Source organism: Morus notabilis, unplaced genomic scaffold (assembly GCF_000414095.1).
Source record: "Morus notabilis unplaced genomic scaffold, ASM41409v2 Scaffold329, whole genome shotgun sequence".
Classification (NCBI taxonomy): domain Eukaryota; kingdom Viridiplantae; phylum Streptophyta; class Magnoliopsida; order Rosales; family Moraceae; genus Morus; species Morus notabilis.
In genome coordinates, this window is record NW_010358084.1 from 1,117,294 (window position 1) to 1,141,868 (window position 24,575).

General features: G+C 34.2%; 2 protein-coding genes across 2 annotated transcripts; one reads left to right on the forward strand and one right to left on the reverse strand.

Annotated features, from left to right (window-relative positions):
- Positions 1-8,157: 8,157 nt before the first annotated feature.
- On the forward strand, positions 8,158-20,609 carry LOC21409959 (myosin-17). The gene is made up of 38 exons (XM_024161463.1): positions 8,158-9,308; positions 9,565-9,708; positions 9,816-9,961; positions 10,046-10,202; positions 10,311-10,369; positions 10,599-10,758; positions 10,894-11,043; positions 11,122-11,258; positions 11,367-11,513; positions 11,693-11,794; positions 11,869-11,926; positions 12,014-12,115; positions 12,272-12,309; positions 12,527-12,653; positions 12,739-12,909; positions 13,821-13,952; positions 14,093-14,202; positions 14,328-14,388; positions 14,852-15,029; positions 15,438-15,643; positions 15,854-15,973; positions 16,059-16,157; positions 16,252-16,473; positions 16,765-16,904; positions 17,114-17,231; positions 17,321-17,371; positions 17,460-17,540; positions 17,637-17,807; positions 17,930-18,085; positions 18,170-18,376; positions 18,670-18,807; positions 18,906-18,976; positions 19,086-19,185; positions 19,261-19,317; positions 19,416-19,472; positions 19,572-19,652; positions 19,802-19,884; positions 19,994-20,609. The coding sequence occupies exons 1-38, from the start codon at positions 9,162-9,164 to the stop codon at positions 20,115-20,117; spliced, it is 4,608 nt and encodes a 1,535-aa protein (XP_024017231.1). The 5' UTR covers positions 8,158-9,161; the 3' UTR covers positions 20,118-20,609.
- Positions 20,610-20,950: 341 nt separating this feature from the next.
- On the reverse strand, positions 20,951-24,041 carry LOC21409960 (uncharacterized membrane protein C776.05). The gene is made up of 8 exons (XM_010091804.2): positions 23,758-24,041; positions 23,549-23,668; positions 23,392-23,449; positions 23,194-23,294; positions 22,704-22,799; positions 22,487-22,580; positions 21,785-22,022; positions 20,951-21,676 (listed from the first exon to the last, which is right to left on the reverse strand). The coding sequence occupies exons 1-8, from the start codon at positions 23,989-23,991 to the stop codon at positions 21,280-21,282; spliced, it is 1,338 nt and encodes a 445-aa protein (XP_010090106.2). The 5' UTR covers positions 23,992-24,041; the 3' UTR covers positions 20,951-21,279.
- Positions 24,042-24,575: the final 534 nt, after the last annotated feature.

Below are 24,575 nucleotides of genomic sequence, written 5' to 3' on the forward strand. Positions count from 1 at the left end.
TTTATTAATATATTTTTTTTTCTTTTTTTGCTTGTGAGAGAAAAAAATAAAAATAAAAAATAATTAAAAATTATTTTTTATTTCTCTCTTATTTTACACTAAATTAAAAAATTATTTTTATTATTATTTTTTATTTTTATTGTGTTAAATGCTATTTTAAAAAATTTTTTATTTTTTTTATAAAATGTAAAAAATAAAGATAAAATCAATTTTAAACACGGTCTGTGTGTTCGTGATTGGGTGTCCTCAGTTCACTGTTTTTTACCTTGATGTGGGAGAAGTGATCAGAACTAATTATTTTCTGTGTGATTAAAAATATCATTTTATGTTCAACTAGATGCATGTGCACTTATAAAAAAAATAAAAATAAAAAGATGCATGTGAGTTATTAAAAAAAAGATTAAAAATATCTTTTTACATGTTAGAAATATCTATATTGAGTCGAACATTAATTGGAAAGTGGACTATGTTAAAGATCAAATGGCTCTTTTGATTTAAGATTTTTATCTTTTAAGGACTCATAATATCGTTGTATGTAGATTTAAATTATAATTGAGCTGTCTCTGTTTGGAAGTGTTATTTAGGAGGAGGTGTTTTTTGCCCCCCATTATCTTTATTCTTCCATTTTAAAGTGTAATTCTGCGTTTTTTTTTTTTTTTTTTTTTTTTGCTTAAAGAAAGTTTTCGTGTGGATTTTTTTTTTTATTTGTTGAAAAAGGAGAGTGGTAGCCTGGTAGGTATCTCTCATTTGTGAAACATATCAAATGATAACGATGGGACTTTTGTAAGATCTCAAGAAAAACAAAAAAGAATGCTTAGGTTTAGATTTATCTTTCTTTATTAAAGGAAATAATATGTTTTCATTAAACTATAAAAATAAAGATATATGGATCAGATTATATGTGTATAACCGTTCCTCCAATTATAAGGTGATATTCAAATTGTGTTTTTCAGTGCAATAACATAGACAACGTGAAATTAGTGACAAGAAAAAGGACCCTGCAAAACCATGAAAATTAGGCAAGTATGGTAAAAATATTCTTTTCTTTTTAGCATTTGTATCATCTGACTTCTTGTTTTTTCTTTTTCTTTTTTTTTTTCCCCCGAAATATTTCAACAAACAATAAGAAAATAAAATTAGGAAATCTAATGGATCCCATAATTCCCTTTTTCGTTTTTATGATTCTCTTAAATTTCTGTCCTTGTTATGTGCAGGTTCTCATTCCGTTAGGATGACTTGCAGTGCTTAGGCCCTGTGGTTTTGCTTAATCTGATTTTTAATCCCCCTGTGGGGGTGTTATGTGGCCAACTGAATCATCAAGAATTTCTCCTCTATGCTTCTTTGCTGTTGGATGAGGTTTGGAAGTGTAGAAACTCGTTAGCTTTTTGCAGGTCGTGCTGTGGATTTGCAAAGCACTATTGAAAAACTGGGCATGTTCTTTTGTCTAAAAAAACTCAAAAAAAGACAACTCGAGTTCTAAGTTTAATCAAGTTTACGTTCTTTTAAGTTTCAATTTTATTCAACTTTACTCAACTTTATTCAAGTTACAACTTCAACTCAAGTTATAATTCAAATTCAACTCAAAAACTATACTCAAGTTACACTCCAAAAGAACAACCTCGGTAGTCAGAATTTCAGGCCCTTTAAAAGCGTGAGGTGATAGCCAGATATTACTGATCAAGCATCTCAAATCGCTACAAATAGAATCTTCCGCCGATTCAAGTTTTCAATATTTTACAGTTAAAAATTCTTAGAAAATATCACATTTCAATTTGAATTGAAAACTCGAATCCGCGAAGCGAACAAGGCATAAGATTAATATGTTGGATCCTTAATCTAACGTTGAGTTTATATGTGAATAATTATGTATTTCGAACTATCATATAAGATTAAGACCGTTTAAAAGTGATCTGCTAAGATTTATGTAATTTGAATTTTAATGTATCTGATAGAGTGTGAGCCTTTAATGTGTAGAGACTTAAGGGTACTTTTTATTTTTATGATGAGTTAAAATAGAAATATTAAAATATAACGGGAAAATTATCTATATATAGCGGTTATGGTTCTCAGATCACACGTTTATTTTATTCTTTCTGACATCTTATCATCAGAGAGAGCGGTGAGAAAGATAAAGAATTCTTTAGAAAAACGTATTGATCTGGAAAACAAATCATACAGCTCTAAAGAGTAATTGACCGTCATTAATTCAGATATGCTTCTGCTTATTAGTCTATTAATTCTTAGTGATTTAACATGAACGTTCCTGAACGGTGATAGTTTTTGCTAAAGGATATTTACTAACGTAATATTGATGCCGCTTTCAAGAACAATATGACTGGTTTGTATGTCTTCGCAAGAGACTTCAAAGGTGTGCCATTTTCTTGCTTGGGTTGGTTTTAGAGAGGCTTTTTCGGCGTTTTCACACAGAGACTTTGGCCCTCATTCAGAGCTCTGCGAATTTCTCAACTCAAGCCATGGTCAGAAGTTTGGGTAGAAAGTGATTGAAAGTCTCTCATAGATGCGCTAGGCTCTTCTAATCCTTGCCCTGAATGGCAATCTACTTTAGATTTCAATGTCGCTTCTCTTCTGTTAAGTTGTGTTGGATAATTAAAGTATGTTTGAAATTTGTTTTAAAATGATTTTATTTTTTATATGAAAATAAAAATGAAAACGTTTTCAATCTTAGCAGAAATCATTTTAAAAAATGTGTTTAGTAGTTTTATTAAAAGATCATTTTCAGTGTAAAAAAAAACTCATTAATGTCTCTTTTTCTCTCTCTGCTCGAGAGAGAAAAAAATGAAAACAAAAAATAAAAAACGATTAAAAGTCATTTTTTATTTCTTTCTCATTTTATACTAAACTAAAAAATCATTTTTATTTATGTTTTTTTTTGTCTTTATTACACCAAACATCATTTTAAAAATGTTATTTTTTTTTTCTTAAAAAACGTGAAAAACAAGAACGGGACAAATTCTAAGCACGGCGCGAGAGTTGCTAATTCTGTTATAGGTCGTTTATGTAAGTGGTCTTTAGCCACCAAGTTTACGGGATTTGTGATTCATGGGATGGAAGCCCCCAATGTGGCTTCCTCTTTGCTTTTTGATCTTCTTCAATAAAATCCTTTTCCTTAGCGACAAAAAAAAAAAAAAAAAAGGAGCAATCTATAATGCCATCCTTCTGTTGTGCATTTTATGCGAATAGGTAGTAATTATCCGAAAAGAGTTTCCAATATGGCAGCAATGTCTGAACATAATAATTAGATATATAATTAAGGAACAAAAAAAAACTCTTAGGAAATGGAAAAGGACACAAGGATAAGATTTCGCTTTCATTTGGAATACCTTATCATTGTTACGAGAACGGTGACCATAATGTTGTAATGATCTTTTTTTTTTTTTTTTTATTTCTTTGTAACTCCCGGTTGTACTTGTATTATAACACGAAATTGTGTTCGGAAATTATTTAGATGAACAATTTACAAAAATGAATGTAATTCAAAACCTCCAGAAATACGTTTAATTAGGAATAATATCAAACAAAAAGCTCTAGAAAACCAAACTTTCTCTGTTTTTCTTGAAGGTAGTGGCTAGGAATTGTTACCATTGCTAACTCACGAGTGAGGGAAAGGATGTAGATTCAAATTGAGGACTAATTTTCACAAATGAGAAAGAAAAATAATTGCATTGAGCTTAGGATCTACACATCTTTCTAACAACTTTGTGTTTTATTTATTTGTTCAACTTTTGTTCATTTCATTTCACTGATTCTAGTTTAGTTACAGTAAAAAACTCTCAGAAACAGTCACATTTAACTTTTTTTTGTTACAGTAAAAAGCTCTCACGTAAAGTCACATCTCAGTTTAAATTAAAAACTCGAATCAGCAAACTAAACAAGTATAATGATCATTTTTTATTGTTGTTAATAGATGCAAGGCGTGAAGTCAGGGGAGAGATCTCTTAGATGATAATATTAATATGTTATTTCTCATATTAATTTGATTTTATTTCAACAACATTATTATAGAAGAGTTGGTTAGTAATTTTGATGATTAGATAATGAGCAGAAAAATAAGAGGCATGTAAATTATTTATAGGATTAAAAGAGACAAAAGGAGTATTTTTTTTTTAATTTGAGTAGGAAATTTCGACTTTTATATCTTATTATGATGCAATCATATGTTGAATTACCAATACATTATGCCTGCGAGTAATAAAACTAAGGGGACGTTTAATAAGGGGATTCATATCCTGATTCAAATCATGATTTATAATTTATTACAGTATTTTATCTCATAAAAAATACACGTAAATCGAAAATAGTTATAATCTCATGATTCTAATCCATGAACTAAATGTCTCATAAATATTTTAAGCCCATTCTAACTTTGTCCATGTGATTTTAACTTTGACTCTCTTGATCCGAGCATTATCGAAACTAGTAAAACTGTTACCGAAACAGAGAGAATATTGCTCACGAAACATTATTGTTAATTAACACGTATTGGAAATTTAACATCAGAATAATGCACAAGTGTTTTTTTTTCTTCCTATATGTACATTATTTCTTTGATAACAAGTTACATAATTTAGATTTCTACCAAAAATGCTACATAATTTAGATTACATATGAGAAAAAAAAGATTACAATTTGTTTTGGTAAGGGTTAATTTAAATTTTAGCCCACAAGGAATACTCGTAGTCTTATTTTATCTCTTTAAATTTTTAAATATCGCACTTATAATCCTTGAGCTTTGCAAACGTTGCATTTTCAATCTCTCCATGACTAAACCGTTAAAAAATAGACGGCATGAACACACGAGTCGCACATGATGCTTTTGATAAGGACAATTTGGTAAAAGTAATTAAGGATTAAATATATTTTTAGTCCTCCAATAAATACTCAACGTCTCATTTCGCTCTTAAACTTTCAAATGTCAAACTAATTGCTCTTGAACTTTACAAACGTTGCAGTTTCAGTCCAATATTTCATACTTGAATGCTTTGCCATTAAAGAAAAGAAAAAAAAAACATTACATAGTCTGTGCATAGATTTAAACCATTAAACATTCATTATACTAATTTAACTAGCTTTCACAATTATGAAATGTTAACATTAAACATTCAAATATTAGACTGAAAGTACAACACTTGTAAAGTTTGGACTCATTAATGTGTCATTTAAAAATTTAGTAGACAAAGCGAGGTATTAAGTATTTTTCAATGAAAGTTGAAATTAAATTTTCTTATCAACTTACCCTCATTAAAAATATAATGTGCATGCTCATTTCATCTATTTTTAACGGTTTTGTCACGAAGGGGCTAAATGTGCAATCTTTATAAATTTGGAGGCCATTAATGTGGCATTTGAAAATTTAGAAGATAAATTGAGACAACGAGTATCATTTAAAGATGGATTAAAATTAAACCTTTTGATATTTTAGGATTCGTTTGGAATGTATACTCAAATCATAATTCTTGATTATGGCGTTTGAAATTTAATTTTGTTGTGAGAGGAAAAAATTGTAACATAATCAATGATTTGAGTTCAAGTGTGAAATAAACGGGTCCTTAAAATATCTTCATGGTTGCCTTTCAGATAAAATTACAGAATTTATCCTTAAGAGTTGACTTTTACCTCTTATTCTTGATAAATATTATTTTATTAATATAATTATTTAACTGAAAAAGTTATGAATAAAAAGTAAAAAATAAAAATCTTAATCCATATACTTTTAAAGAGTATTTATCAAGATTACTTTTATTTTTCATCGTGACTCTGTACTCAACCTAAGTAAACTTTCGCCTCGTTCATTTTACCGATTCGAATTTTTAGTTTTAGGTTTCTAAAGTTTAAAACTTTCAGAATATGTCATATTTAAATTTTTTTTACTACAGTTAAAAATTTTCAAAAAATGTCACATCTTAATTTAAATTAAAAATTTAAATCCGTAAAGTGAATGAAGCTTTTATTTCTTTATTTCTCAAGTTGGAACATATCCAGTTGAATTTTCAATCAAGCTTATCAAGTTAATATTCTAGCAACAACAAAAAAGTTATCAAGTTAACAATAATAATTCCTTACGCTTTCAAGAAATCAAGCGAAAATAATTGAAAAAGAAGAAAATTAAAAATAAAATAAAATAAAAGCTCACACTAGCTTGCTTACGTGTCACATATGCGGTTTGGTTGATCTGGTCCCACCCACGTGTGATGCAATCTTCAGTCCTAACTGCATGATTGGCCAGTAGTGACGTGGGGTATAACATATTAAGGTCCAAGTGCTTCGCACGGTAAACTCTCTCTCGCGAATTGTGGGCGTATATCGTAGTGTAACTTTCTCCCAACATTTTCGTTTTTAATTATTTTTTGGTCGGAACATAATTATTTCAAAGTTTTTTCGGCTTCAAATTACTCACCTGGACATATCAGAATTACAAATTTACCCTTGCGGAATTATAAATGAGTTCTCTCTAATCTCTATGATGATTTCAGACTTTCCATACGAAGGGTCCCAATAATCAAATGGATGCAAAACGTATCTCAAGTATCCACGTCTGAATGACTTCTCCCAATAATAAAACTCTTCGAGTATCAATCAAATCCAAAAAGTATGATTACGTGAGGAATAGTACTAACTTGCTGAATTGAAACTCCAAATTTTGCCTAAATAAAAAAAAAAAAAATGTAAAGTCATTCTTGCTTATAATTTAGTTTATGATCCAATCCATCACGTAAGCCCCTTTTTTATGTATTATATTCTATATAATTACCCTATGGAATTTGTAATCATGGGCAAGCCCACTCCTATGACATTAAAAAAAAAAAAATCCTTTAGAAATAATAATAATAACAGAAAGGGTTATCTACTATTTTATACCTTACATTTTTAGTTTATAAAAAATGTATACTGGATGTCCTTAAAATTGCACATTTGAACATGTGTATCTTTTTAAATCAATAGTTGGACTTGAAATATAAACAGATAAATTTATTTTTTTGCATCTCATAAATAAATATGTAATCAAATACATATTAGGCGTTATGTTTAGAAAAAAAAAAGAAATAGTCAAAAATTTGTATTTTCAGATTAATCGATGATGTATGAAGGGTAAATTTGTCATTTAATATTTGAATACGGGTTTATTAACAAACTACAAATAACAAATTCATTAGTTCAAGGAACAAAAATAAGTTATTAACTCAAAAAGGGGTAAATTTGACATGATAAAGAAATTTAGAGTGTAATTAAAAGAACATCCAATTCCAATTAATACATATATGGTGAGTTTTTAATTCGAGTTAAGATGTGAATTTATATGAAAATTTTTTATTATAATAAAAAAATTAGATGTGACTTTTTCGGTAAAATAAACAATGTCATAAAGTTGGAAGAAATATTCCTCCCAAAAAAAAGGAGTGGAGGGTATTTCCGTAAATAAGAGGAAGAAGATGCCTAAAGAGTAAAGACAAGGAGAGAGAGCAACGAAAATCCAAAATTTGGGGTTTAATTAGCTCTTTAATAATGTCGGTTTTAGAACCGAGAGCCACTGTTTGTGGAGGCCACGATAGTCGAAGTGTCGAACCAGTCCTCCATAGCCTTCTCTTCCAAGGACCCCAGCTGACCAGACTAGTGTAAAAATGAAAAATAATAAAAAAACCAAAAAAAAAAATGAGAAAAAAAAATACTTAGAGAGAGAAAGAACCTAGAGAGAGAATGACAAAGAAAGAGAAGCTCAAAAGCTTTTCTTTGCTTTGCCTTTCCTCTCGTATATATATACATAAATATATATAAAAAAAAAAAACTTCCATTTTCACCTCATTTTTAAGGAAAAAACCAAAACCCTTCGAAAGGGGGCAAAATTCGCTCTTCTCTGTGCTTTGTTCGCTTCTTATTATCGTCTTCTTCTTCAGCTAAAAAAATATAAAAAGCTTATTTTATTTTTTTCTCTCTATTTTCCATTTCTCTCTCTCTCTCTGTCTATAGAAATTGCCGTTGAAATTCAAAAGCTGTTTTAGTGTCTTCTCTCCGATCTGACTCACCGAGTTCCTTCTTCTTCGACTCGGGGCCTGTTCTCGGATGAGTTAGCGGAGAAGATCGCGGAGCTCAATCGCTATGGTAACTAGAACAAGCCGTCTAATGCTTGATTGATTCTTGTTCTTTTTGGAGAATTTCGATTGGTTTGATTGATTTTCCTTGACTCGTTTGGTTAGCTGAGATGAATCGGTTGCGATGTGTTTTTTGGTTAAACTTTTATGGAATCACGATAAAATATTCAAACTTTGGAGGAAGTGATTATAGGATGTTTGATTTATCTTTTTGCTGTTTATAGCTAATAACTATGTTGCAATTTCATGATTGTTTAATCAATCAGTCCTTGCATTGCCAAATTATAGGTTTTGATGCCAAAGCATTGTAAGAAAATGTAATTTTGTGAAATAGGAGTTAATTTTGGCATAGAAAGATTTTGGCTGAAAAGATATATCATAGAATAGAATGGTTTTATTGCCAATATCAAGATTGCTATTAGTGGTTCCTCAGAGAAACCCCCCCCCCCCCCAAAAAAAAAAAAAAAAAAAAAAAAAAAAAATATACAAGTTGGTGTATCAAAGTCATTTTCACAATTTGTGAAATGATGTGATTTTTCTACGAAGTTAAAACGTATGGATATGTCTAATCTATCCATTTAATTTTCTTTATAAGTATTGTTGGGCTTAGAAATTATGTATCTTTAAACATGGAATCGTCGTGGGAAGTTGATTGTTGCCCTGGTTTCGAAGTCAACTAGTCAATGGTAGAAAGAGAGACCGAAGATTGAACTTGTTTAGTTTTTCTGATAATGTTTTGGGGAAATTGAAGTTTGAATCATTCATTTGAATGCTTAGAAAGCATAATGTACCTCCAAACTGGCCTTCCTAATATCTAGTGATTCTGGTCTTGTACTTCAAAGAAGCTGATGTATTTCTTCATGGGCGTTTAGTCCACTATAGCATAAAGTTCACATGAATTTTAACTCAGGTTTCATAACCTACTATGAGTTTGTTATCTCTTGTTCAATAATCCAGATATCAGAAGAAAAAGAATGTTCACGAATTCCTGATTCTGACAATTTTCCTTTAGGGATTGCAAATTGTCTGGATGTATTGTCTCTTGTTTAGATTCTAATGCACTTTTCTTTTCAGGCTGCACCAGTTAATATTATAGTAGGTTCCCATGTTTGGGTTGAAGACCCAGTTGCAGCGTGGATTGATGGAGAAGTTTTCCGGATCAGTGGCGAAGAAGTTCATGTTCATACATCTAATGGGAAGACGGTGAGTTGTACTAACCACATTCGGCACAACATGATTTTGTTGATTATATATTTTAGTGAACAAATAAAAATCTTGCAAATACACCATAGTTATTCGTCATATACTCTTTTTATATAAAATTTAATCATGCATTTTGATATCCAATTTTACTTGTTGCTGAGCGAAGTTATTAGACTGGAGCTACAATAAAGCAAATTATGTACGATCGACTTCATTCATTGGTGTATTATTGTCATGACTGGAAAATTGATTGTAGGTTGTCGCAAATATGGCAAAAGTTTTCCCAAAGGATACTGAAGCTCCTCCAGGAGGTGTAGATGACATGACAAAGCTGTCATATTTGCATGAACCCGGAGTTTTGCATAATTTGGCAACAAGATATGAACTTAATGAAATATATGTAAGATGCTTAATATTTTCATTTTTCATTCTTACTGACTTAGATTTTGACTGACACAAAGAAAGATGTTAGTTGTCTTATTTACTACTCTTCTAATGTCTTACCAGACATACACCGGAAACATACTGATTGCAGTCAACCCATTTCAAAGATTACCTCATCTGTATGATACTCATATGATGGAACAGTATAAAGGAGCTGCATTTGGAGAATTGAGCCCTCATGTTTTTGCAGTTGCAGATGTTGCGTACAGGTAATATCATATATTCTACCATCCTGCCTTTTCTTCCCCTTCCTTTGCATAATATATTAACGATTTCTACACTATTTACAATAGGGCAATGATTAATGAGGGAAAGAGCAACTCCATTCTGGTCAGTGGAGAAAGTGGTGCTGGTAAGACAGAGACAACAAAGATGCTTATGCGATACCTTGCATACCTTGGGGGTCGATCTGGAGTAGAAGGACGTACAGTTGAACAACAAGTTCTAGAAGTATGATAAAGCAATATTTTTTGGAACAAAATTGTGGTCCCTCAATTTTTCTGATAATTAAAATATCATATGTCGATAATGTGCTACTTATTTGTTGATGTTTCACAGTCCAATCCAGTTCTTGAAGCATTTGGCAATGCTAAAACTGTCAGGAACAACAACTCTAGGTAATTCATGGTTGTGAAGTTTGAATTTATGTCCAACACGTGGACTGTGGTCAGCCATTCTTCCTGACTTGGCAACCTTGCTGTTGGAAACCCTCAGCTCTTTCACACTTATCCTTTTGCTACTAAACTTTCGTCAAATCTTGCTATATATAATGCTAAAAAAGTTGGTTTTATAAGCTTAACTTCTCTAACAGCTTATATTTATGTTTATTCTTGTATACTGGTGCAGTCGTTTTGGTAAATTTGTTGAGATCCAATTCGACAAGAATGGGAGGATATCTGGGGCAGCTGTACGCACTTATTTGCTCGAGAGATCTCGTGTTTGCCAAATTTCGGATCCTGAAAGAAATTATCATTGCTTTTACCTTCTTTGTGCTGCACCACATGAGGTAGTTATAATGACTTTGATGTTGTAATGCCCTCAAATTTCTGCATGCCAAATACTCAAATACATGTAGAATGTGTGTAGATACTGCAAATTCATATTGTTACCAACTAGAACTGATCTTATCTTTATGTTTCAGGACAGAGAGAAATATAAGTTGGGAAACCGTAAAGAATTCCATTATTTAAATCAATCCAGCTGTTATGAGCTGGATGGGGTAGACGATGCTCATGAATATCTTGCAACAAGAAGGGCTATGGATATAGTTGGAATCAGTGAGCAAGAGCAGGTTAGTCATCTGAGACATTTTAACTTCTTTAGTTCTTTGTGTTGCATTGCATCTTTGACACAAATAGTTCTTTTTCAGGAGGCAATTTTTAGGGTTGTGGCTGCAATTTTGCATCTTGGAAATGTTAATTTTGCAAAAGGAGAGGAGATTGACTCTTCTGTCATTAAGGATGAGAAGTCCAGATTCCATCTTAACATGACAGCTGAACTGCTTAAGTATGCCATATATTGTCATCTCGTATATTTCATGGAGTTTCATTATTACATTAATATTTTTGTATATATCTGATATCATGCACTTCTATTAATTGTACGATGCACTAGGTGTGATGTCAAGAGCTTGGAAGATGCGCTGATTAAGCGTGTAATGGTAACACCTGAAGAGGTTATCACAAGAACTCTCGATCCTGTTGCTGCAGTGATTAGCAGGGATGCCTTGGCAAAAACTGTTTATTCACGCCTGTTTGATTGGTATCTGACTTCCTTAATACTTCACCCTCCTCTCACTGCACTTGTGCTTTTACAGAAGGATAAATAATTATTTTCCCATATCGACAGCAGTTAATTGATGTAGTTTAACTACTACTTTTTAAAATTGTTGCGTGTTCAATATTTCCGGTTCTGACAATTTGTGATCATTTTATGCACAGGCTCGTGGACAAAATTAACATTTCCATTGGTCAAGATCCAAACTCAAAATCGTTAATTGGTGTCCTTGATATTTATGGGTTTGAGAGTTTTAAGTTCAATAGGTAAGTCACTAAATTTAGACATTGTTTGTGGTGAGTGATTTGGTTTTGCATTTGACAACTTCCCCTGATAACAGTTTTGAGCAGTTCTGTATCAATTTTACAAATGAGAAGCTGCAACAACATTTCAATCAGGTTGCTTTTGCTTTTTGCATTTTTCATTTCCTATCTCTAGTACTAGTTTCTCCATATCTCAATTGCGCTCTAATTATATGGTTTCAGCACGTCTTTAAAATGGAACAAGAAGAATATACGAAAGAAGAAATTAATTGGAGCTACATAGAGTTCGTTGATAACCAGGACGTGTTGGATCTGATTGAGAAGGTGAGATTAAGTATCTTTGCAGACTTTGGTTATTGTTTTAGACATGTAACCAATATTCACATAACATGGCAGATAATTTTACAGTGAATAGATTTTTCTTATTATTCTTGAGCATGTTACAGAATGACTGAACCTAAGTTCTTCCATATTTTACAGAAACCTGGTGGAATTATTGCACTTCTGGATGAAGCCTGGTATGCATCTAATGATTGAGTCTGCCAAATAATTTCTTCTAAATTTGTTTGAATCTTAATTATTATCTTTAAGAGGAACTTGGGCATTATACTGACTTTATAGTTTTTCATATGTTTAAACTCCAATTCTTTATGAGATTTTTAAATACCTGTTCTAATATACTTGCCTGATTCGCATTCTTTCCCTTGGTTGACTTTTTTTAATTTTTTTATGCAGTATGTTTCCAAAATCCACACATGAAACGTTTGCTCAGAAGTTGTACCAGACATTCAAAAACAACAAGCGGTTTATTAAACCTAAGCTCTCTCGTACAAGTTTTACTATATCTCACTATGCTGGGGAGGTTAGGAGCTTTGTTTTGGTTGTAATTTCATGTTTATCTGATGCCCGCTGCTAGCATTTATGCTGAAAAGTTCACTGCTTTTTAGGTGACGTATTTGGCTGATCAGTTCCTTGATAAAAACAAGGATTATGTGGTGGCAGAGCATCAAGATCTTTTGACTGCATCAAAATGTCCATTTGTGGCAGGTCTATTTCCACCACTTCCCGAAGAATCATCAAAGTCATCCAAGTTTTCCTCCATAGGGTCGCGTTTTAAGGTACTGCTGGTTGATCTCATTTGCAAGATCTCTATATCTTGGATTAAATAAGCCTTTTTACCGGCTGTAGTTTAGATATATATTTTGAAGTTAAAGTTCCCTTGGTTGTCTCACTGTAAGATGTAGAGAGCTACAACTTTATGGTCAACGGCAATTTGATGAATTAAAAAGGAGACATTCCATGAAATAATTATACATGCAGTTGGAAATTAAAAGGTCCTAACGCTCAATAGTATAATGTAAAAGCAGGAAAATATATAATTCTGCAGCGCAGTTTCTGCACTAGAGTGAAATAAGGGAACAAGCTTGTGACAAGCAGTTGTGCATCATCCTTCAATTTTTCAATATAAAAAGGAAAGGACCCTAAACTTTGTGAATCCAGATTTCAGTCATTATGGTTACTATCAGTGATATGCTGTATCATATCTTTGCATCCGGCAGTTTAGTTGACATGACAATGAATAGATCTTTTTTTTTCTTTTCTTTTTTGTTCATTAAAATGCCTGTATATGGTTTTAAGTTTCAGTTTAGGAAAACAGCAAAATTATGTTGACGTGAAAGGTGGATTGTAGGTTCTGCAAGTTAAGTGGCATCCACTCTTTATGCAACGTTTGTGGTAGTGAGAGGAAGGAAATGAATAATGATATCTGATCCAAAACCTAGTTTTTTTTTTTCCTTATGGAAGTGGTGATTTGTAATGTATTTGACTTGTTGAAAGAGGGGGAAAAAAGAGTGAATTCTGAACTTTTAAGTAACATGCCAAAAGTTCTCTTAGTCATTACTTTATTTGCTTCGAGTCATTATTTAAAATGTGACAATCCTGCTTACGCTGGTATGGCATTCTAGTCACAAGTAAGTTCTCTTGGAATATTCTATTACTGATAAATGATCAAGACAACTTTTAAATGCAGTTACAACTTCAATCTTTGATGGAGACCTTAAATTCAACAGAACCTCACTACATCAGATGTGTGAAGCCAAATAATGTCCTGAAGCCCGCTATTTTTGAAAACTTCAACATAATTCAACAATTGCGCTGTGGTGTGAGTATACTCTGGCCCAAAGCTTGCTTTGCTTGGCTTCACTAGTTTTATGGACCCAAATGAATATTATCATTATCTTTTCGATTCTTGTTCTGTGGTTAAGATTTATACATGCCAATGGTGTTCTGTGATTCTTGCAGGGTGTTCTTGAGGCTATCAGGATCAGTTGTGCTGGATATCCCACTAGGCGAACATTTTATGAGTTTCTTCACCGCTTTGGGGTTCTTGCTCCAGAAGTTTTGGAGGGAAAGTAAGTCTATAATTTTTAGGTTCTAGTTCGTAATCCAGGGAAGGGGATGGATGTATGTTTTCATATGCTGCAGTGTTTATGTGTTTTCCAGAAGTTTTGATCTGCCATAAATATTTCTTGTACAGCTATGATGATAAGACTGCATGCGAAAAGATTCTCGATAAAAGGGGATTGAAAGGTTATCAGGTGATTCAAGTTACTCATGCATCCTCTTTTGATCTTACATGCTCCTTAGCAGTTAGCATCAACCATCCCCCACCTCCCCGAATAGATAAATAAATAAATAAAGGAATACATGCAGCTTAGCAACAGCAATGGGGGGACTATAAATAAAGGAATACATGATGTAGCAACAGCGATGGGGTAGTCCCCCAAATATAATTGCTTATAGATATGACAAGTATGAAATACCTTTGAGTGGGTGGGAGGGACATGATGAAAAAGGGCAGAAGAGTGAATTCATCTGCGCCAGGAATTAGCATATTTGAATACTATGATTTCTTCATAGGATTTACTGATTCTTTGCGGCAAAATATATTGTCTAGTTACTTATGTTGGATGTCACCTAAGTTATTTCCACATTGTGGTACTTATTGCCAATTGGTCTCTGGTATCCCAATGTCATATTTTGTTCAAAATCATTTGACAGATAGGCAAGACAAAAGTCTTCCTTCGAGCTGGCCAAATGGCTGAGTTGGATGCTAGAAGAGCAGAGGTGCTCGGAAATGCGGCAAGAGTCATACAAAGGCAAATTCGAACCCATATCGCACGCAAGGAGTTCGTTGCATTACGTGGAGCTGCTATTCAATTGCAATCTTACCTGCGAGGTACCATCTTAAGTTGATATTAAAACAACGGTTTGTCAGTGCATTATAATAAAACTACCTAATAGCTATTACTGCTACAGCTCATCTCATATGGAACTTTAGATATGAAAGTAGTCCATTTGGAGTAAACAGTTCTTTAGCTACTAATTTGTTTGATTAATTACAGCTGAACATGAGTTTGTTGACATGATATATTATTGTATTCTATGCTTCGGTGCACGTCCATCTGATTTCTTCTGGGCTAACATGGACAACTTAAGTCTTTCTTCTGCTAATTAATTAGATTGGAACCAGAATATCCTTTATGTCTATATTTTCTTATTTTCTACTTTGTGGTTGTATGTGAGTTAAGTTTCCGTAATTTTCCAATCAAAATCATAACCGGTTTCTCCGATCCATTGCAACTAGGTGTATTTGCTCGCGAACTTTATGAGCAATTGCGACAAGAAGCAGCAGCTATTCAGATACAGAAGAATTTCAGACGACACATTAGCAGAAAATCATACTCCACGGTGCGCATGTCTGCAATCACATTGCAGACTGGATTAAGGGCAATGACAGCTCGCAATGAATTCAGATTCAGAAAACAAACAAAGGCTGCAATCTTTATTCAGGTTTGTTGCCACACATCTTCCGAAACTTTTTCTTACGAGTCCCATAGAAACACAACAACTTCCAGACAGATTTTTCCCTTTGATTGTTTTATTTTCCCTCTCTATGTGTTGTTTCTACGATGTACGTAGCTCAAAACCAGTGCTTATTTTCATGGAACTTGTCTTGAAGGACCACATACTAAGTGGTTTGTGTTTGTTATTGCCTTGCAGGCTCGCGTGCGGTGGTTCATAGCGTATTCATATTACAAAAGTCTCCGAAAATCTGCTATTGTTACTCAGTGTGGTTGGAGGCAAAGAGTTGCTCGGAGAGAGCTTAGAAAGCTTAAAATGGTTCGTTCATACTCATTAATGTGCCTTTGTTTTTGTAGTAAGATGTGTCATCTTGAAAGTAATTCCGAATTGTAAATAATTCCAGGCTGCAAGAGAAACAGGGGCACTTAAAGAAGCGAAGGACAAACTTGAAAAGCGTGTGGAAGAGCTCACATGGCGCTTGCAACTTGAGAAGCGATTACGAGTAAGTACATTAACTAGTGTGCTATGGTCTTGGTGGGGGATTACAGCATGAATTTGACCGAAATTTAAATCTTTTGTTTTCATCTGAATTGCAGACTGATTTGGAAGAAGAAAAAGCCCAGGAAATAGCCAAGGTACAAGAAGCTTTGCATGCAATGCAAGTACAAGTAGAAGAAGCAAATGCTGCAGTTATCAAGGAACGGGAAGCTGCTAGAAAAGCCATTGAAGAAGCACCTCCTGTTATTAAGGAGACTCCTGTGATAGTTCAGGACACTGAAAAGATTGATTCATTAACAGCTGAGGTGGCGAGTTTGAAGGTAGGCACTCTAATATTGATTGTAGGATGTGCTTTTTCTATGGAATTGTTTGTGAAAAGATAATCACTTCCACGTCTAAGAAAAGCTGCATGTTTCTTGATTTTAGTGGATAATTTGGGTTCGGCTTGTTTTAAAATCTAGATACCAACAATAATTTTGAACATTTTAAGGACTATATAACAGTTACCTAAATGTCATATCCGGAGCACATTCTAATAAACCCTGGCGATTAGTTACCTGGAATCAGTTATCTGCTGAGTGCTGACTTAATGATTCCGTGCAACTGAGCAGGCATCGCTGCTGGCAGAAAGACAGGCAGCAGAAGAGGCCAGGAAGGCTAGGTCTGATGCTGAGGTGAGAAATACAGAACTCACCCAAAAACTTGAAGATACAGAGAGGAAAGTAGATCAGTTCCAAGAATCCGTGCAAAGGTATGTAATTCTAGTGAAAATTGAACCATTGTGTTACCATGTATTGCTGTCATAAAGACAATCAACAGACCTGATAACAGTGTTTTGACTGCATATGTTCTTTTCTATCTCTTAATGTACAACTGCAATGTCTTGGCCTCAGGTGTTAATGTACGTGTCCATAAGTTCACAATTACAGTTTTTAAGTTGATTTATTCTTCATAATGCAGGCTAGAGGAGAAACTTTCCAACTCAGAGTCGGAGAACCAAGTACTTCGACAACAAGCATTGACCATGTCACCAACTGGAAAGGCTCTATCTGGAAGACCAAAGACCGTGATTATTCAGGTACCCTTTAAATATTGCTCATGATGAATTCATTTGCATTTTCATAGAAGCTTGAAGAAATATTGATGAATGTTTCTTGAATTTTGCAGAGGACACCAGAAAATGGGAATGTTCTCAATGGTGAACCCAAGGTTGCATCAGTAAGAGTCCTCTGTTATTTTTTTCTTTATCATTTTAGGGAACAAGAACTAATTCCTAAAAACGTATTGCTTATTTACTGTGTTTCAGGATATGGCTCTAACTGTTTCGAATGCCCGCGAGCCTGAATCAGAGGAAAAACCGCAGAAATCTCTCAATGAAAAGCAACAGGTAAGTGCCATTAATTGATGAGAAATAATTCGTCTCCCAGCAATTGGTATTTCGCTCTCTCTAACTTGTTTCTTGCAATGTAATTTTCTGTTTCAGGAGAACCAGGAACTCCTGATCAAGTGTATATCGCAAGATTTGGGATTCTCTGGGGGAAGACCAGTCGCTGCCTGTGTCATATATAAATGTCTTCTTCACTGGAGATCATTTGAAGTTGAGAGGACTAGCATATTCGATCGTATTATTCAAACAATAGCTTCAGCCATAGAGGTGAGTGATAGCTTTTTAGGGTTTGAAAGATCCAGACCTGTTTGTTTAAAATCTTAGCACTAATCATTTGTAACAATTTACCATTGCATGCTACTTATGCTTGTTACGTTTGTTGATTTTAGGTCCAGGATAGCAATGATAGGTTAGCTTACTGGCTATCAAATACGTCAACTTTATTGTTGTTGCTTCAACATACACTAAAAGCAAGTGGAGCAGCTAGCTTGACACCACAGCGGCGAAGAACAGCATCAGCATCACTTTTTGGAAGGATGTCCCAAGTATGAAGCATTATATATCTTTTTCTTAACTGCCTTTAACTAAAATTTATTTATCATTCCAATGGTTTGTCACTTGAACTACAGGGCTTACGAGCTTCTCCCCAAAGTGCTGGACTTTCGTTCCTTAATGGTCGAGGACTTGGTAGGCTGGATGACTTACGGCAAGTTGAGGCCAAGTATCCTGCGTTGCTGTTTAAGCAGCAGCTTACTGCCTTCCTTGAGAAGATATACGGGATGATAAGAGACAACTTAAAGAAAGAGATCTCCCCGTTACTTGGGTTGTGCATCCAGGTGACTTTTGAAGTTATTTTAGTCATATCTGTTGTGCAATTGATATTGCTTTTGTTTCAAAAGGGGAAAAAAGAGAGAAAAATTTAAAATTAATGAAAGGTAACTAGTAATCATCAAGGAAATTTACTGAATTTTGGCTGTTGATTTAGACACGAACAATATTTGTAAATAAGATAATAAGCTGTAAAGTAGTATTGATTATTCAAGCTGCTACAAGTATCCAAGTGTAAATTTTTGGTTATGGCACTCATAAGTAGAGGATTTCGAACTGAATTTTTGCAAACACAATGCAGGCACCAAGGACATCACGGGGAAGTTTAGTGAAAGGACGTTCTCAAGCTAATGCTGTTGCTCAGCAAGCATTAATTGCTCACTGGCAAAGCATTGTAAAAAGTTTGAACAACTATCTGAAGATGATGAAAGCAAACTATGTAAGTTGTAAAGTTTATCTTGGAATGTCCAAAGTTTTTTTTTTTTTTTTTTTCCCTGGAGCAAAATTACCTTTTGCTTATGCCCTTTGGCTTTACAGGTCCCAGCTTTCTTAGTCCGTAAAGTGTTCACTCAGATATTCTCATTCATCAATGTTCAGTTATTCAATAGGTAGATCCGTTCAATACCTCTCCATCTCCAAAACCTCCCATTGTTACTTACGAGCTAATTTTCACTGAGTCTAAAGATTACATGGTGTCTGTTGAAACTGTTTCTGCAGTCTTCTTTTGCGGCGCGAGTGTTGTTCATTCAGTAATGGGGAGTATGTGAAATCAGGTCTGGCGGAATTAGAACAGTGGTGCTACCATGCTACTGAAGAAGTGAGCATCATTGAACACTTCGAATTTCGTTTGTTGCACTCTTTATATCTCTAACTAAAATCCTTTTGTGTCCAGTATGCGGGCTCAGCTTGGGATGAATTAAAGCATATTAGACAGGCCGTTGGTTTCCTGGTAAAGATTTGTGTATATTCCCTACATGATTGGAAATGATCATTACCATTATTAGTTGACTGACCAATTTTTTTCCCATCATTTTCATAATATTTCAGGTTATACATCAAAAGCCTAAAAAGACCTTGAATGAAATAACAAAAGAACTTTGTCCGGTTAGCACCTATCTTTTTAAACTGGTTCCACGACTTTTTTTTTCCTTCGGTTTTATTTATATTCTTTCTTTTGATAATATATTCCCTCCACTTCTTCAGGTGCTGAGCATCCAGCAGCTATACAGGATAAGTACAATGTATTGGGATGACAAATACGGCACACACAGCGTATCTACAGACGTAAGTTGACCTTATATATCGTGTTATCCCTCACACAATATGTAGCAAGTGAGCTGTGTCCTTGTGTTTAGCATTTGAAATCTACATTCTCCTGACAGGTCAATCTTTTGTTGCCAATTTTTTTCTGAATCTATTCCGTAATGACATAGGTTATTTCGAGCATGAGAGTTATGATGACTGAGGACTCTAATAATGCTGTTAGCAGTTCTTTCCTGTTGGACGACGACTCAAGGTACCGTTGTTCTGCTTTGCTCCATTTCTTTCACAGTAATGGTTATCTTTATTTCTTATTCATACTGCAAACTTTATCCATCTCCTTACGTGTTCCGCTGATAATGCAGCATACCATTCACCGTGGATGACATCTCCAAGTCAATGAAACAAGTAGATATAGCGGACATTGATCCTCCGCCATTGATCCGTGAAAACTCAGGGTTCGGCTTCCTACTTCCACGCCCTGAATGATGTGCACGGCCACAGTTTTCATGGTTAAATCCTTGTTTCTCGGTCGTCTGCAAGACACTTGGCACATCAATTAGTGTGCTGAATCATGTGCATAGTCTCATCGCTTTCACCATCCAATGTGTATAGTACTTTTTCTTTTTTTTTTTTTTAATCAACCCACTCATCTTGGTTTGATGATGGCTGGGTTATTTCATTCTTTCCCTTGCGTCACGTCGACAAGAGGGGTATTTGTTAAGAAGCCATATCACTTTTAACGTGATAATGTGCGTTGATGTCCCAAGGTTTTTCACCCTTAGGTGGGGCTTATTTTGTATTGTTTGTTGGTTTTCAGATCACAGTGGTTTTTGAGTGAAAATGCATATTATAGGTCATTCCGGTTGTTATGGAAGCAATTTGTAATTCATATGTATTTTTTTATTTATTTTTTCAACTGTTAGATGGAAGCTTGTCAGCATATCGTCACATTAATATAAAGTTTTGTTCTCTGGTACTCTTTTTTAGGACAACGCTAAGATCACAAATTCTTCTGCATTTAACTTTTTTGCAACTCAATTCTTGGGGGTACAAAATTTCTGTAGAATATCTGTTCACGTCTTCTTCCATTGTGAATTATTCTGTTTTTAGAACCAAGAAAAAGACACCGATCAAGATAAGTTTTTTTTTTTTTTTTTTTTTTTTTTTTTTTTTTTCCTGTTTTCAGAGCCAAGTAAAAACCCCTTGACACAGGAAGAAGCCATTTTTCTCTCCAAATTGTTCCACATATGACGTACAAATCCAAATACAGGACTGGATCTTAAATCCAAAATATGGATTGCAAAGAGACAAGATTGGAAAAGTGGTTCGCCGGACCACCTTTTTTTCGAAGAACATATGATTGAAGGAGAATGAGCAACAAATCTTACATTATGGCATGCAATGTTTCAGCCTTGCAACTTCAAATATCAGTAAAACAGTTTCTGACCGTAATTCTTCAAAATATTATTCTCGGTGCAAAAGTACATGTCAGAGAAATTTTCAAGCTTTCTTGTAAATTCAATTGACATGTTCAAGAACCACATTATCTCGCCCATCAAAATTCACGGACTTGTGAAACGAGCAGTATTCAAACATGAGTCTGCAAGCGAGAGCTGATTTCTCAGAATAGAGAAATTTAGAAGCATCACTAGTCTTTTGTTACGCAAAAAGAATGTCCCAACAAAGAGAGTTCGCTTTCAGCTGAGTTCTCAGCCTGCGTGGTATTTTCTGGTAAGATCTCGGACGGTTCTTGCTGAGGTTGCACTGGCTGCATCTCCGATTTCTTCTTCTCCTTGAGAATGACCTGCTTCGGCATCACATCTAGCAAAAAGCTCCCTCCATTCCACGCAGTCGCAGAAACCTTGAGTACTTGGAAAATGACATGTAGCTCGTAGGATAAGAAGATGGGAACCGTAAGTGCCATCGTCGCTACAGTGAATAGACCTTGCAGCAAAATGTACATCAACAAGCGGTTTTGGTCCCCAAGCAGACCACTTAAGCGCCACCATAAGTTGTTTGCTTTCTGTGCCTTTTTCGAAAGTTCCCTACCAACACGCAAAGTCATTAGAAGAGGGGGACAAAAGGTTATCTGCAATAACAAGGAAAATCATTCTGAAAAATCTTATGAAGGAGAGAAAAGTAGGAAGGAATACCTATAAGATGTCATGACTTCAGGATCTCTTAACAGCCTTTGTCGGCGCAGAACATTGACGATGAGGAAGTAAAGAATCTGCCAGAGGGTGTATGCACACAAGGGAACAATAAAGAGCCATTTCCACAGGTAAGATCTATCTTCTACATAAGGCCATGAAACTCTATGAGACGTTCCCTCTGGATGCATGGCTGCAAACGTTGCAGGATCCCACCATCGAATGGTGAAAAACACTATCCCTGAATAATAATGGAAAATAACAGCATTAATAGAAATAATTGGGCATAACGGATGGTGACTAACAATTACAAATAACAGATCACTGAAGTAGACAACAATGCAACATAAAGCTAGCCTCTGACTTTTTGTGGAGCCCAAAAACCAAGTGGTAGACTATGGTATAGTGATCGACAAGAGTTGAGCATATTGTTTTTTGACACATCTACCAAGTTGGTCTCAACTAAAGCACAACTTGATATCGGATACGATTTTAACAAAAGATCCAAATGAAGAAAAAAAAACATTGGTACAGCCGCTTCTAGTCATCTTTCGGTAGCAAGAATCAAAATATTCAATAGCTGATATAGATCGAATATTTAATAACGAAAAGCAGGTCCCATTTTACAAACAGAATAAAATAAATACATTTAAATTGGGCGGGATAGTAAATCAAGCATATAAATTTACAATTAGTATACATCACCTGGTAGAAGATGTATGAGGACACTAACAAGTTTGTCAAGAGAACTAAACACCAAGCTACAACGCCAGATAATCAATGCCCATGCCAGGGGCCCCTGCAGCAATGTTGCAGAGTCAAAAGTTTGTACCAGTTAACATTTTCTCGTAGAAAGGAAAAAGAAACAAAAAACAGAAAGCTCTTCAATTACAAGAAAAGTACAAACGAACTATTGTCTTACCTCAGCAAATGAGAAGCAGACCATGAAGAGCTTTTCATTCTTTGGGTACAGAAGGAGGTGAACCAAAAAAATTGTATTTGCGTAATAACAGAAATCCTAAGACAGGAAGAGAAAACTATGTCATTTCCTCTCTTCATCTTAAAAATAATGAAAACAAAGGGTGTCATAGGCGATATGAAGATTAACCGTACTGTATAAACTAAAAAAACAATAGTTTGATAAAACGATAGAAGCATGAGTAAAATTGAACATATATAATGAGGAGGATGAAACAGTTTCATCAATCTTTCAATTGATATAGCAGAAATAGCTACAACAATGTGGTGGATCATATGTACTAAGATTTCGAGACTTTTAATTCCTAACATGTAACTTTATGAGCTTAAATTCTCATTGCCTTAAAATGCTTCTGCTATTCTGTTAATTCAACAATGAGGATACTTATGGAAAAGAATATCGAAACTTACAAAAAAGTAATTCCGAAACTTACCAAAAGATAGTAATGCCACTTCTTGAACCGGTAATATATCCATCTAAGAGGAACAAAGATGACATAGAACAAACAATATACATAACGAATATCTTGGGGCCCTGTCATATAGAACAAAATTTTTAAACAAACATGATTTAAAGAACAAAAAAAAAAGTGCATTCAAGTTTAATTACTGCAGAATACTTTACTACTCACTTGCTCCTAAAAGAAAGCAAAACCCGCCAAACGAGAGGACTCCCAAAAGATGTGTCACCTAAAGAAAACTTCAAAACATGTCAAAGTAAATCCCAAATTTTCAAACCCATAGGATACGATACTGAATCAAAACAGGAAAGAAAATATGAAAAATGACCTTGCTGATGAAACTTTCGTGTTCTTCAGCTTGTTTGGCGATCTTAACGGCCTGTTTGGAGAGGATCTCCTTGGTCTTAACCGCTTGTTTGGAGAGCAAATCCTTCGTCTGAGCCACTTTCTGGAAAACCAAACAGACCCAGATCAAAATACACGAAAACAAACAAGACCCACGATTCGAAACCGAAATTAAATCACGGATTAACATACCTTGGATCGGTCCTTGAGCCTTTGCTTCACCTGCTGAAACGAATCGCTATTTGTTTCCTCCGGGGCGTCTTCGGTCTTCCACATTGTCTCGCCCGTGTGAATAAGTCGGAAGGAGAGAGAAAGTGATGGTCTGAGAGGAGAAAGGTTGTGAATTCGCTCGCGTATTAAATCAGAGGAAATGAAAATACCGGCTGAAATACAAACAAAAGAAGGTTCTGGCTTTCTTTTAAACATGCACGAAACTTTAATTATCCATTGTTAATTTTGATTAGCAAGATACTTAGCCTCTGTTGTTTCTTCATTTTGTATAAAGATTATGGTTAATAATATAAATATGATATCTCTGTCTTTAGAAACGAAAAAGGTGTGAGATAATATAATATAATTTTTTATGTTTATTCTGAAATAAAGGATATAATATGTGTTGTGGTGAAGACCAATCTTTGGTATGCGTGTAAGCGCATAGGTGGCAAATTTTGATTGTTTCTTTTTATTTATTTATTCTTATTCTTTTCACAACTTAAATATTAATTAAAATTTTTTACTACAATATTTTTTTATAAAAATTTAAATTTAATTTTTTTACTAGAGTGTTTTCTCTCACAATAAAAATTTAGAGTTGTCAAAAGAATTTTTGAACTTCACTACTCGCCTATGCCTTTAACAATAAACATGAAATAATTATAATTTAGAGGTGTTAACAGAATATGAGAATTCGACCAATTCGTTTAATCTAAACCAGTCTCTCAGATTGATTTTAGATGGAGAGAATTTTAGGTTAGTAATAGTAAGATTTTCTTACTTCAAAGGTTACATAT